This window comes from Gigantopelta aegis, chromosome 8, assembly GCF_016097555.1.
Source record: "Gigantopelta aegis isolate Gae_Host chromosome 8, Gae_host_genome, whole genome shotgun sequence".
Classification (NCBI taxonomy): Eukaryota; Metazoa; Mollusca; class Gastropoda; order Neomphalida; family Peltospiridae; genus Gigantopelta; species Gigantopelta aegis.
In genome coordinates, this window is record NC_054706.1 from 3997238 (window position 1) to 4012078 (window position 14841).

Consider the following 14841-nt stretch of genomic DNA (forward strand, 5'->3'; position numbering starts at 1 on the left):
ACAAAACACTGACTCCAGCAATGTATAATTTTCTCACAGACAGACCAACAGAGGGAGAATGGTCCTACATACATCACAAAAACAAATTTCACTACAAAATAGAGAATAACTAGTTAATGAAAAGTTATAGTTTGTTTTGTTTAACAACACTACTAGAACACATTGATTTAATGGCGTAGGATATCAGCTTTATCCTGTGAAGGCAAGAATGGGAAATTCCATGAGGCTTTTGTCCTGCATTCCATCAAAAATAAAGGGGGAGAACTCTTACTTCTGTTATTTCACCAGGCATGGATCCAGAGGGAGGGCCCTCCACTCATATTTTTCACTGTGAATGTTTATTTTATTTTATAAAAAGTGTGTTCAAACACATATTACCATGTCTGGAGCTATCTCCCACCCCCTAACCATAACAAATCCCTTGATTGGTGCTAGGTCACCTACATTATCATTGTACAATGACCTAGTAGAATTCAAATTAATTATTTGGTAATGTATCTGTGCATAAGATATCTAAAGCCATAATCTGCTAGCATACTTTAATCGGTCATCATAATTGGCTGACAGAAACAGTGGTTGCAGGATAGAAATAAATATACTGCATTACAAAAACAAATTTCAATAAATATACTCTAGTTAAATTTAAAAAATGAACTACAAAGTTAAAAACATTATGTCCCTCTTAAAAAGCAATAGAACTCTTCTCAAACAGACTAAATGTTAGCCAAGATAACTTACCAGCAGTGAGCCGTACTTGTGGTATTCACTGACCAGATAACTCCCGTCGTGGAAGAAGTAACCCTTGTCAATGGCCATGATGGACGGGGTCTGAAACACAAATAACACGAATCAGCAGGAAGGGCAGATTTGTTTAACGAGACCACCGAAGATGACTGATCAAGGGATAGCTGGTAAACTTGGTACACCAATATACTATAAGATTCAAAGGGTAAGTAAATAATATTAATGATGATACATCCTACCTGTACCAATACACTTAATAATTTCCGTATTTCAAGTTGTCAGTTGGAAATGTTCATCTCTTCGATCCGACTACTTGTCTTAACCATGTTCAAAGATGGAAGGGCTCAACATTATTAAACAAGCTTTAGTACATCATATATTGCATGGTTTAAATCATAAACTTCAACTTGTGTGGTGTATTTTCTTTAATTTGTTACATTGCATGGTTTAAATCATAAACTTCAACTTGTGTGGTGTATTTTCTTTAATTTGTTACATTGCATGGTTTAAATCATAAACTTCAACTTGTGTGGTGTATTTTCTTTAATTTGTTATATTGCATGGTTTAAATCATAAACTTCAACTTGTGTGGTGTATTTTCTTTAATTTGTTACATTGCATGGTTTAAATCATAAACTTCAACTTGTGTGGTGTATTTTCTTTAATTTGTTATATTGCATGGTTTAAATCATAAACTTCAACTTGTGTGGTGTATTTTCTTTAATTTGTTACATTGCATGGTTTAAATCATAAACTTCAACTTGTGTGGTGTATTTTCTTTAATTTGTTACATGCCATGGTTTAAATCATAAACTTCAACTTGTGTGGTGTATTTTCTTTAATTTGTTATATTGCATGGTTTAAATCATAAACTTCAACTTGTGTGGTGTATTTTCTTTAATTTGTTACATTGCATGGTTTAAATCATAAACTTCAACTTGTGTGGTGTATTTTCTTTAATTTGTTACATGCCATGGTTTAAATCATAAACTTCAACTTGTGTGGTGTATTTTCTTTAATTTGTTATATTGCATGGTTTAAATCATAAACTTCAACTTGTGTGGTGTATTTTCTTTAATTTGTTATATTGCATGGTTTAAGTCATAAACTTCAACTTGTGTGGTGTATTTTCTTTAATTTGTTACATGCCATGGTTTAAATCATAAACTTCAACTTGTGTGGTGTATTTTCTTTAATTTGTTACATTGCATGTTTTAAGTCATAAACTTCAACTTGTATTGTGTATTTTCTTTAATTTGTTACATGCCTTTGTAAACTCTGTTGACAGTGTTGTACATAATATATTACGATATGTATCGTGATACAGGAGAACCTGCATCATGATATATCATGATACAAAAATTATCATACTACCCATCCTTAAAGTCCGAACCACATCAGTCTTTGCCAGGAAAGGCGAGCAATCGCTCGCGCTCGCCTCCACACTCGCCTGGAAAGTTTTAGGCGATCTATGTATCGATCACCTTGCAATAAACTTTTAATAAAAAAATAAAAAATTCTAGCTCCTTCTATTTCACAAATCAGACGCAAAAAATTATCTCACAAATAAATATGTGCAGTAACTGTCGTGAACTGTTGTTTATTTGCATAGTAACAATCTCGAACTGACGTTTTTATTTGAAACTCTTTGTTTCGTGTGTTTACGAATTATCACGGAAACTCATTCAGAACTCCTCGACAGAATCTACGAACATCACAACTCGGAACATCTCGGCTGATACCAGAGAAATTCCGAATGAGACATTACAACGGTCTGATATTGACCGAAGTGTTCTGAATGAGTGAAAATGGAACGATTCGAGTGCGTGTGTTTTTTCAAGGAGGAACAATGGCGGGAAAAGTTAATTCCGTGGAATTAAAAATATTTAAAGCATGGCTGATGACTGACCATTTTGATTACAAAATCACAGAGAAAAGTGGTAGAAGTTACGTCAATTTTGTTTGGTGCAAATTATGTGCAAAATACAAGGACAGTGTTTTAAAACACCCAAACATCAGGGGGATTTGTAAAGCAAGCGTCACAAACTACATCAACGGCACGAGTATGGTGACAAAGTGTAATACCTCTCGGCATTATTTAGTAAATAGTATATATACATTTATTGAGGAGAGTGATTGCTCGCCTAAAACCATTTCAGGAGAGTGATCTTCAGCTCGCCTTGATTTTGCTCATGGCGAAGACTGCACATTGTTAACAACTATGATAAATTACTCTCCTACCTTTAATTACCATTAGATTTTTCACACATTTTGCCCACCTAGTTTGTGGAATCTTTGTCACTGTAATGGTCTTTTCACGATTTCTGTCTGGACGAAATGTGGGGTAAGTAAACAATGTGGTTCGAAGTTTAGTGTCCATGATCCTGCGACCCATCTCATCTGGGGCAAGCACTGTACCACAGAACTACATCCTAACTCACAGCAGGATAAAGTTGCTTTGTTTTGTTTAACGACACTACTAGAGCACATTGATTAATTTATCATGGGCAGTTGGATGTCAAACATTTGGTAATTCCGACTCATCATCAGAGGAAACCCAATATATTTTTCCTAATGCAGCAAGGGATCTTTGATATATACTTTCCCAGACAGGAAAGCACAAACCACGGCCTTTGACCAGTTGTGTAGCATTGGTTGGAACAAGAAAAAAAAACCCAATCAGCTGAATGGATCCACCGAGGTTGTTTGATCCTGTGACGAGATCGTCTGAAGTTGCATAGAGGAGTTCTTTATCGCCTCGTTTGGATCAATGACGAAGAAAGAAGACTAAATTTAGATCAACGGCGCTGAGGGGTGTTCATAACAATGAAGGTCATATGGGACGTGACAGAGGTATTGCTCTTTTGAAAGACAGGTTCTACTGGCCAGGCATAGCGAAGAGTATGGATGAGTGGATAAAGTCATGTGACAGATGTTTATGCCACAAGAATCCTACAAATAGAAGAGCGCCACTTAACAGCATTTCGACCAGTCAACCTTTAGAGTTGGTGTACTTGGATTTTCTTACTCTGGAGACTTAAAAAGGTGGATTTTAAAACATTCTTGTGATTACAGATCACTTTACACGTTATGCACAAGCCATTCCCACAAGGAATCAAACTGCAAGAACAACTGCAGAAGTCTTGTTTAACAACTTCATAGTGCATTACGGTTTTCCACACCACATTCATTCGGAACAGGGTGCAAATTTCCAGAGTAAGCTTTTGAAAGAACTTTGCACAGTCTGTGGTACTGAGCAGTCTTGAACTACTCCATATCCTCCTATGGATTACTGAGCATTTTAACCGGACTTTGTTAGATATGCTTGGTACACTCACTTCATCTCAGAAGACTGACTGGAAGAGCCATGTAGCGCCTTTGGCGCATGCTTATAACAGCACTCGACATGAATCGACGGGTTATTCGCCATTCTACCTAATGTTTGGTAGAAACCCTTGGTTACCAGTTGATGTTGCTTTAGGTTTAGAGCCAATGCATGACAAGATAAGTATGCAAGAGTATACAACATCCCTACGTAAGAGATTACAGGACTCTTACAGACTTGCTACAGAGACGGCAAATAAGAGCAGGGCACATCAAAAGAAAAACTATGATGTAAAGGTCCGTGGATCGACATTGCATGTTGGAGACAGGGTCCTAGTACGAAGTCTTGCGTTTGAGGGAAAACACAAGATAGCAGATAAGTGGGAAGAAGATCCTTATGTTGTTAAAGACCAACATAATGCCGACATTCCTGTCTTTGTAGTGGAAAAGAAGAGTGGACAGGGTCGAAATAGGACACTTCACAGAAACTTACTGCTACCCATTGGATCTCTTCCCTTTACTTCACACAGCCAGGACAAACCAGAACCCAGACCAAGACCAAGACCAAAGCCAAGAACGAGGCAGTCGATTTATAAGATGCCTACCACAGAATCATCCAGTGGGTCAGCTCCATTGAATCAGGACGAGGATTTTGATGAAGATTATGTGGTACGGTTGACGGAAGTGGTTACTGAACCAACAGATGCCAGCATTTCCCTATCTGCTGACACGGACACTGTTGGTGAGGACAACACTTTGCCATTGGGAGAATCAGAAACTCTTGTTGGTTTTGTAGAGTCTGATACAGATGACGACCCACTTGTAGAAGAGCCAGTTGAGCAGTCAGATTCCAACTCTGATATTAGAGAGGAACCAGTTCAACTGGACGATGATTCCCCAGAGGAAGTCATGGAGCTGCCCGATCCTGGTGAAGACATGCCGAGGAGATCTCTACGAAAAAGACGACCCCCAGCATGGATGACAGATGGAGGATTTGCTATGGTCCACACAACTGATTGTGATTGGAGAGACAGAGCAAATTTTTTAACTTACTTGGCCTCAAATAATTTGTTCCAAGGTATGCCAGAGAATGTGGTTTCCGCTTCAATTGTTACCAAGGTATCGGAGTCTTAGTTTGTAAATGACGGGGACGCCATTTCTCAAGAGGGGGGAACATGTAACAGTGAGTGAAATGTGTGAGGTACATGTAAATATTATAATGTACACCTTTCACTAATGTGTTTTATTCTGTACATAATTGTTTATTTTACCTTTAATTGACATTTTATTCGTTTATTAGGTTTTCCCGTATAGAATATACTATACGGGCAACGCCCAAGTGATGTTTCCCGCCAACGATTGGGGCGAATTGTCCATGCAGGGTTTAGACCAATCGCTATAGTTTATTGAGTAGTGGTCACTATTTTAACATCACGTGACAAACACTACTGTAATAATTATTTTGGTAAAGACGTTCTTTTTACTGCTCCGCTCTGTTTAATTTCTTTCCATTTCTGTACCACGTGCACTGTACACATAAGGTAATACTAACAAGCATGTTATAATATAATTATAATATAACATAGTATTTATAACCAGTACGTACTTTTATATACATTAAAAGAGTTTTGATTAAAAGCTAGTAAACATATGCTATAATAAAATAATGGTAAAGTTGTTTAAAGTGCTTTTCCAGACCATACACTAAAATTTCAAATTCCACAATTAAATGCCTTCTTAATTCATTGCAATAATATTTTACACCGATATGTAAATCAATAATTACGAAAATGCCCCATAAAAGTATTAAAAAATCACTCCTGTAGAACACTGCCAGAAACGACAGAGTAAAACTCTCGGTAAAAACATTTGCCTGTAAATAGCCGTGACGTCATGAAGGGAACTCGCTTCACAGAAACCTACCACGGGATGAAAGTGGGACCGATAGCGACTGCCAAGCTCAGTTATCATGTGATTCTTCTTTCGATGATGAATAGTGTAGTGATGACGACTGACTAATATTTGTGCAACACAACAAATAATGCCGTATCAGTTTGAACCTGGAACACCTTCCGAAGAACCACCAGCCTGACAGATGACGATGAAAATGGTCGTGGAGACAGCTTACGACTAATTTACAATTTTTATTCTTGTTTTGTTTTTTAGCTTTTCGTGCGAATTATTTTGCTACACTGAATGTTCTAATACTTGTGATGTAGAAAAGACGATAAATAACACTTGAATTCTATGAGTCAAGTGGACCCGATATCGGTAATTTTAAGAAATAAAAAAAAACGACTTTTAGTCAGTCCTATCCCTCTTTTTGTGAATAATTTTAGTTTGATTTGCCGTAAAAAAAAAAAAAAAAAAAAGTAAAAGTGTTTTGGGAATAACAAAAAAATACTTCTTTTTTTATTGTGCAGTTGTGAAAACAGTCTGCTCAGAAATAAATAACTTATAGTACATTTCATAGTATGAAAAAAGGTGTTCTCTGTGGGAAGGTATAGTAAAATTAATTTAAAAGAGACCGGACACCAAACCATATATACGGCGTAATGAATTGTTTGCCATCATAAACCACAACACGCAACTACCGCGCTCCCCATATTGACTAAGTTAAGCGTGCCAGTCTTGGTTGGGTTTTTTTTCGCCGATCTCCGATGTTTGCCGGAAACTGTCGACAATTGATGAGCTAGACCCGTGACGTCATCGATGAGAGGAAAACTGAAGAAACTACCAAGCAGCATGGACGAACTTAGCGATTCGAGTGACGAAGAATTGTGTCCAGCTTGTGCTAATGGCATCAAACCGTATCAGTTTGAACCACTTATCAGATACTTTGTCCCTAATCCTGGAAATGTTGTCTTAGACGAAAATTCGGATGAATCAACTGCCGACGAAGACGAGGAAGCCACACGGTCATAGACTAGCATACAAGCATTTTTTAAAACATAATTTTTTTTATGACATTTTTAATGTAAACTGAAGCAAATGGACCTAATTAGAAGAAAAGCACACACAATTTAATAATATTTCATCATAAATCTTGCTCAGCATAGATGTAAATATGACACGTCAGTGGATATTCCATAGGCCAATTTCGCAAATTTGCAAAAAGCGTCCCCTCCTCACCAAAGCAAGATATAATAATTTAACAAAAAACTTTGTTCTCTTAACTAGTACCCTCCAAGTTTTAATGTGTTTGGTTAAACCGTGTATTTTTAATTATTAAGAAAATGTGTTATCAGTCTGCCGAAACTGTCCACAGCCGGGTACAGAAACACAGAAATGTTGGAAAATATTATACTGTTGCCACATACTGACAATCACTTTACAACTAATATGTCTTATCGACAATATTATTATGTAGGCTTTGCATTTATTAATATAAAATACAACAGACCCGTAGGAACTGGGGAGGGGCGGGCATAGGGGCTTGTTCTCCATCACACACTCTAGGATGAAAATGTATGTTTTAAGTTTTCACTACTTTGCATAAATAAAGATGATATAAAGATAAAAATCTAGTTTGTATCCCTCACTAGAGACTGTATTCCCCCTCCCCCTTCCCCTCCCCCCCCCCACCCACTTCAAATATCGTTCCTACATGCCTATACAAATGTAGATAATATGTAGAGGGTGAGGTTAGGAACCAGTTCCTTTTATCTTTAGGATTTTGTAATCATGATTTCAAACCAACTGTTTCAGGTAGTTTCCTCCACATACTGACATAAAACACATTTGTTACATATTGGAATAAAATAAAAATAATTACAATATATCCAGTGTTATTTTCTTTAATCATTCATGGAGGAAGAAGGAAGTCCTGATGAAAATATATTACAGGTAAAATATATTACAGGTAAAACAAAATAATATATGATGCTTATTCCATGGAATGTACTCAATTGTGTATAAAAGGGTATAGTTAACGTTTAAAGTTATTCATGGCAGCCATATTGGAATAATGGTATTTACATGATAACTTATGTCATTTTATTTGTTTCTAGGCTGGAATTATGTAACAAGAACTCTTCAGTAGATGCGTATTTCCATATATGATAGATGGGTTAATTACTTAATATAAATATATAACAGATGCCCTTTCCAATTAAGCGTTATGGATTTTATTTACATTTATTCATTTAGTATTTTATTTTGATAGTTAAGGGAAATTAAGTTGGTATAATTACCCAGGTGTTGAATAAAGGCAGATCATGCTATATATTTTATTTATATGCCTTGGTATAATTCAATCATCTTTGAATTATGAATTATGTATATGATTGAATGTTGATTGAGTTTTATGTGTGTATTTTAACTATTTAAGCCAATGATATTTATTATTGTTTATTGTCTTTACAGGGTCGTTATGTTTTGTTTCCCTTGTATGAATAAACTGTGAACCCTTCCGGTAACTCGTGTTTTTCATAATTGAGAGTACCGTTATATAAACACCTCAAGTGACCACTCAACCGACTCACTTAAATGCCCAGTCACAGCTGGAAGACAACCGACTAACTACACACTAGTCAGACAGGACTGGTCGCAGTGCCAATGTTCCTGCACTCCCAACTAGTCGAACTCTCTACATACACACTCGTCAGACAGGAGTGGTCGCAGTACCAATGTTCCTACACTCCCAGCTAGTCGAACTCTCTACATACACACTCGTCAGACAGGACTGGTCGCAGTACCAATGTTCCTGCACTCCCAACTAGTCGAACTCTCTACATACACACTCATCAGACAGGACTGGTCGTAATGCCAATGTTCCTGCACTCCCAACTAGTCGAACTCTCTACATACACACTAGTCAGACAGGACTGGTCGCAGTGCCAATGTTCCTACACTCCCAGCTAGTCGAACTCTCTACATACACACTCGTCAGACAGGACTGGTCGCAGTGCCAATGTTCCTACACTCCCAGCTAGTCGAACTCTCTACATAAACACTAGTCAGACAGGACTGGTCGCAGTACTAATATTCAAACACTCCCAACTAGTCGAACTCTCTACATACACACTAGTCAGACAGGACTGGTCGCAGTACCAATATTCAAACACTCCCAACTAGTCGAACTCTCTACATACACACTAGTCAGACAGGACTGGTCGCAGTACCAATGTTCCTACACTCCCAACTAGTCGAACTCTCTACATACACACTAGTCAGACAGGACTGGTCGCAGTACCAATGTTCCTACACTCCCAACTAGTCGAACTCTCTACATACACACTCGTCAGACAGGAGTGGTCGCAGTACCAATGTTCCTACACTCCCAGCTAGTCGAACTCTCTACATACACACTCGTCAGACAGGACTGGTCGCAGTACCAATGTTCCTGCACTCCCAACTAGTCGAACTCTCTACATACACACTCATCAGACAGGACTGGTCGTAATGCCAATGTTCCTGCACTCCCAACTAGTCGAACTCTCTACATACACACTAGTCAGACAGGACTGGTCGCAGTGCCAATGTTCCTACACTCCCAGCTAGTCGAACTCTCTACATACACACTCGTCAGACAGGACTGGTCGCAGTGCCAATGTTCCTACACTCCCAGCTAGTCGAACTCTCTACATAAACACTAGTCAGACAGGACTGGTCGCAGTACTAATATTCAAACACTCCCAACTAGTCGAACTCTCTACATACACACTAGTCAGACAGGACTGGTCGCAGTACCAATATTCAAACACTCCCAACTAGTCGAACTCTCTACATACACACTAGTCAGACAGGACTGGTCGCAGTACCAATGTTCCTACACTCCCAACTAGTCGAACTCTCTACATACACACTAGTCAGACAGGACTGGTCGCAGTACCAATGTTCCTACACTCCCAACTAGTCGAACTCTCTACATACACACTCGTCAGACAGGACTGGTCGCAGTACCAATGTTCCTACACTCCCAGCTAGTCGAACTCTCTACATACACACTCGTCAGACAGGACTGGTCGCAGTGCCAATGTTCAAACACTCCCAACTAGTCGAACTCTCTACATACACACTAGTCAGACAGGACTGGTCGCAGTGCCAATGTTCCTACACTCCCAGCTAGTCGAACTCTCTACATACACACTAGTCAGACAGGACTGGTCGCAGTGCCAATGTTCCTACACTCCCAGCTAGTCGAACTCTCTACATACACACTCGTCAGACAGGACTGGTCGCAGTGCCAATGTTCAAACACTCCCAACTAGTCGAACTCTCTACATACACACTCGTCAGACGGGACTGGTCGCAGTACCAATGTTCCTGCACTCCCAGCTAGTCGAACTCTCTACATACACACTCGTCAGACGGGACTGGTCGCAGTGCCAATGTTCCTACACTCCCAGCTAGTCGAACTCTCTACATACACACTCGTCAGACAGGACTGGTCGCAGTACCAATGTTCAAACACTCCCAACTAGTCGAACTCTCTACATACACACTCGTCAGACGGGACTGGTCGCAGTACCAATGTTCAAACACTCCCAACTAGTCGAACTCTCTACATACACACTCGTCAGACGGGACTGGTCGCAGTACCAATGTTCAAACACTCCCAACTAGTCGAACTCTCTACATACACACTCGTCAGACGGGACTGGTCGCAGTACCAATGTTCAAACACTCCCAACTAGTCGAACTCTCTCCATACACACTCGTCAGACGGGACTGGTCGCAGTACCAATGTTCAAACACTCCCAACTAGTCGAACTCTCTACATACACTCGTCAGACGGGACTGGTCGCAGTACCAATGTTCAAACACTCCCAACTAGTCGAACTCTCTCCATACACACTCGTCAGACGGGACTGGTCGCAGTACCAATGTTCAAACACTCCCAACTAGTCGAACTCTCTCCATACACACTCGTCAGACGGGACTGGTCGCAGTACCAATGTTCAAACACTCCCAACTAGTCGAACTCTCTACATACACACTAGTCAGACAGGACTGGTCGCAGTACCAATGTTCCAACACTCCCAGCTAGTCGAACTCTCTACATACACACTAGTCAGACAGGACTGGTCGCAGTACCAATGTTCCTACACTCCCAACTAGTCGAACTCTCTACATACACACTAGTCAGACAGGACTGGTCGCAGTACCAATGTTCCTACACTCCCAACTAGTCGAACTCTCTACATACACACTCGTCAGACAGGACTGGTCGCAGTACCAATGTTCAAACACTCCCAACTAGTCGAAATCTCTACATATTATATTTTAAGTTGTCACTACTCCTTGCAGATCATACAATACTCATTGCCGTGTACTGACAGTGACATATTTTAACATTTAAGCCTCAGTCTAGATCAAATGTTTTACTGTGTACTAACATAATCAGGTATGTAACCAAGCTGATGATTTATTTTTTCAGAAATATAAATGCAGAATTGGAATCAAAAGGTGAGCTCTGTTAATGACATTCCCACACTGTACTTACAATATCCACAGGCATCTGCAGTTGTTTGAGTCGCTTGGCAATTTCACAACAGATGTAGAACTCCCATGGACAAGCTGGTTGCTGTACCTAGGAGGAAACATACGACGACGATAGTAACACAATCAAGGCAAGTCGTAATATAAACCATACATATTAGCATCTATTTTACCAACAAAGAAAAAAAATCACAAAATCTTGGGATATGAATTAGACTTAAATTATGGGAGCATAAGTGATTGAGAACAACAGCTGTAAATACTGGCCATCTGGTCACAAATGTTTGTAAGACCTACTTTCTAAATATTTTGTGTAATTTTAAACATTAACTGCTCTTAAATGTCATAAAATAAAAAAAATTATATTAAGTTGTACATTTATACATTTTTAAGTGAAAGTAAGAGCCAAAAGTATAAAATTGCACAATCTACTGGATTAAACTTTTACAAATACAACATTAAATTGTATAATTTTCTAGTTTTTATTTTCTTAGGTTAAGGAAATTCATTGCAGTCAGATAGGCCATTCAATCTGATTACTAGCACAGGTTACTGCATGACCGTCGCAAAGACAGGACAGGAAACTAATGACAAAATAACTAAGATAAATATGTGAGACACTGAAGACCTATTCACACAGATACTGGAGCTGTGATGATTTAAAAATACAGGTACTGCAAGGTCTACAAATACAGGTACTGCAAAGTCTACAAATACAGGTAAGTACTGCAAAGTCTACAAATACAGTAAGTACTGCATAGTCTACAAATACAGTAAGTACTGCAAAGTCTACAAATACAGGTAAGTACTGCAAATTCTACAAATACAGGTAAGTACTGCAAAGTCTACAAATACAGTACTGCAAAGTCTACAAATACAGGTACTGCAAAGTCAACAAATACGGATACTGCAAAGTTTAAGCCATGTTGGTTACCTTTATTACAACCTTTGCACTGTCTGCCGAATTGAGCATATTTTCCATGTTAAATTCATCTGCACAGAATATCTTGCCGAATCCACCCTGTGCAATACACCGCAGCACTTGGTAAGACTCCTGACCTAAAATAGTAAAAAATAAATAAATAAACAGGCAATTCTTGATAGCTGTAATCTATTATTGGTGATAAAAAAAAAAGGTAAAAAACTTTTCAACTTTAAAATGTAGAGGGATTACACATTAAGCTTTCATCACAAATATATTATAGTTAAAACCTCAATATTTTTTTTTTTAAAGTTATCTAAAACAGTAAGTAAAATTCGACACATATTAAACAGGCTACTGAAAAATATTCCGTCAGGTGATTGTTTTAACATGGGTTTGAAATCACCCACCCACTCCCATCAAAAATCTTAATGTATATTCTTCTAAAATATTCACAACTAGATACTAATTATATGCCAACTATAAAATTCTCACCCAGGTGGATAAATGCATTTGAAACAATTTTGGGTATCTTTGAGTCGAGCGTCACATAGTTAGGGTAGTCAGAGAGTGGCGTGGGCAGCGATTCCAAGAAGCCAGCGATGGTCTGCTCATCGAATGGGTTGCACGGGTCGATCCTCACCGACATGTTGTGTAAGGCCTGCGTGTGTTCGTCCAGATCGGGCACCACATAGGTGGTCATGTCGATACAGTGGCCGGGCTTCCCCTCGGGGACGGTGGGCAGGGCGTGGCCGTCAGACTGGTGCAGCAGGCTCAGCCCCGCTGAGTGGCTGGCTAGACTGCTTGCGTGCGATTTCCACTCCTCGCTGCTCCCCTCGCTCAAGCCTTCAAATATTGGACTGAAAGTGAAGATTAAAAAACCTTTATAAATATCACAGTAATAATCATAATTCAGGGCTACCTCTACCACTTGTCAAATTCACCAGTTACTAATTTTAAAAACATTTGGCAAATTTTACTTTCATTTGGTGAAATCATTTCTTGTGAGGTTTTTACAGTTTTTTAAAGTTTTATAGATAATTTGGGGAAACTTTTCTGCTGTCTTAGAGCTTGGCCAGTATAAACTAAGATTACCACAAATGGTACAGCCTCATCAGTAACGATGCAGAACACAATGTCTGATGCACTGTAATCAAAATGTCACTAGCTTTTTAATGAAATTACCAGTTGTAAGCTATTCTTAACATATTAAAACAGATAAAACATCCCAATTAAAGAGTGTTTTCTTTAATATGGAAGCTGCTAATGCTAAACATTAAGTAAAGCTAAATTTGTGTTCTACCAGATGCCATGAGGGAAATGTGACACACAGCAATACACATCATACTGCAATATGCATTAGAATATCAGAGAGAGACCAAATGAGGGAAATATGTCTGTTCTTATAATTCAAATTGTTCCTACAATTCTTACACTATATTATATTCTGACACAAACCGATTATGAATAATCAATGATGAAATTACAACTAATTCCCAACACTAGTCAACTACAGGTTGCACTTATTAAAGTGGACAGGACATGTCTTTATATTAAATGGTAAACAAACCTCAGTCCTTTCTTAGAAGGAGTAGCCATTGCCGCATCAAAGTTCTGAGGTTGTGTCACGTTTGAAGACTGCGTCACATTTGAAGAATGTGTCACATTTGAAGACTGTGTGATGTTTGACACGTGTGTCACATTCGACAGATGTGATTTCGAGATGCTGGCTGCATGACTGCCAAGTCTTCCAGCCGGGTTGTATGGTGTGGATGCAAATTTAGCTGCGGCACTGAAACTCTCGCTGGAACCGACAGCTGCGATTGTGTAGTCATCGAGTGCGCGGCGCTCGATCCCTTCCATTTCACATTCCTCGTCATTCTTTACCTGAATAAAAAAAAAACCCGATATTTTATTAACATTTGTCCAGTATGAATAATATTAACCTCTGATATGTACGCTGTTAATTCCTTTTGTGAACCAACCACCAACATTCTTTACAAAAACAATAGCATCAACTAGTAACATCGCCGTTAATAATTAACATACTAAAGCAATACAAAAATACAGCCATAAGAAAAGTGTTTAACCTTCTGAGTACTGCAGGCGAGATATCTCGCCCGACGTCACGTCAGTCGACATACTGTACACTGTATACAGTGCATTCCCCAATTCATATTTCCCGCCGTTTTGCACACAACACTCACCGGAAATGGAAATATAATAAAAGAATTTTTTTTTTTTTTCAAAATGGTGGCTTTTGTTTTGATTTTTTCAATTGAAAGTGGTTTTCGGCAAGTATTTTCGCTTGACAACAATGGTGGCACGTCGCGGTCATTTTCAGGGATCGATAGCTGATTGTGACAGCTAATTTGATAATAAATTTGATCGTTTTACCAACAACGAAA

General features: G+C 38.7%; 1 protein-coding gene across 3 annotated transcripts in view; it reads right to left on the reverse strand.

The window, feature by feature from the left end:
* LOC121378286 (mitotic checkpoint serine/threonine-protein kinase BUB1-like) overlaps window positions 1-14841 on the reverse strand; it is a 59480-nt gene that overhangs the window by 11482 nt on the left and 33157 nt on the right. For all 3 annotated transcript variants that reach the window (XM_041506387.1, XM_041506386.1, XM_041506385.1), the window contains 5 exons: window positions 14004-14320; window positions 12929-13293; window positions 12446-12570; window positions 11516-11602; window positions 739-828 (listed from right to left, as the gene is read on the reverse strand). In XM_041506387.1, coding sequence (XP_041362321.1) covers window positions 739-828; window positions 11516-11602; window positions 12446-12570; window positions 12929-13293; window positions 14004-14320 — 984 coding nt within the window. The remainder of the gene's footprint in view (window positions 1-738; window positions 829-11515; window positions 11603-12445; window positions 12571-12928; window positions 13294-14003; window positions 14321-14841) is intronic.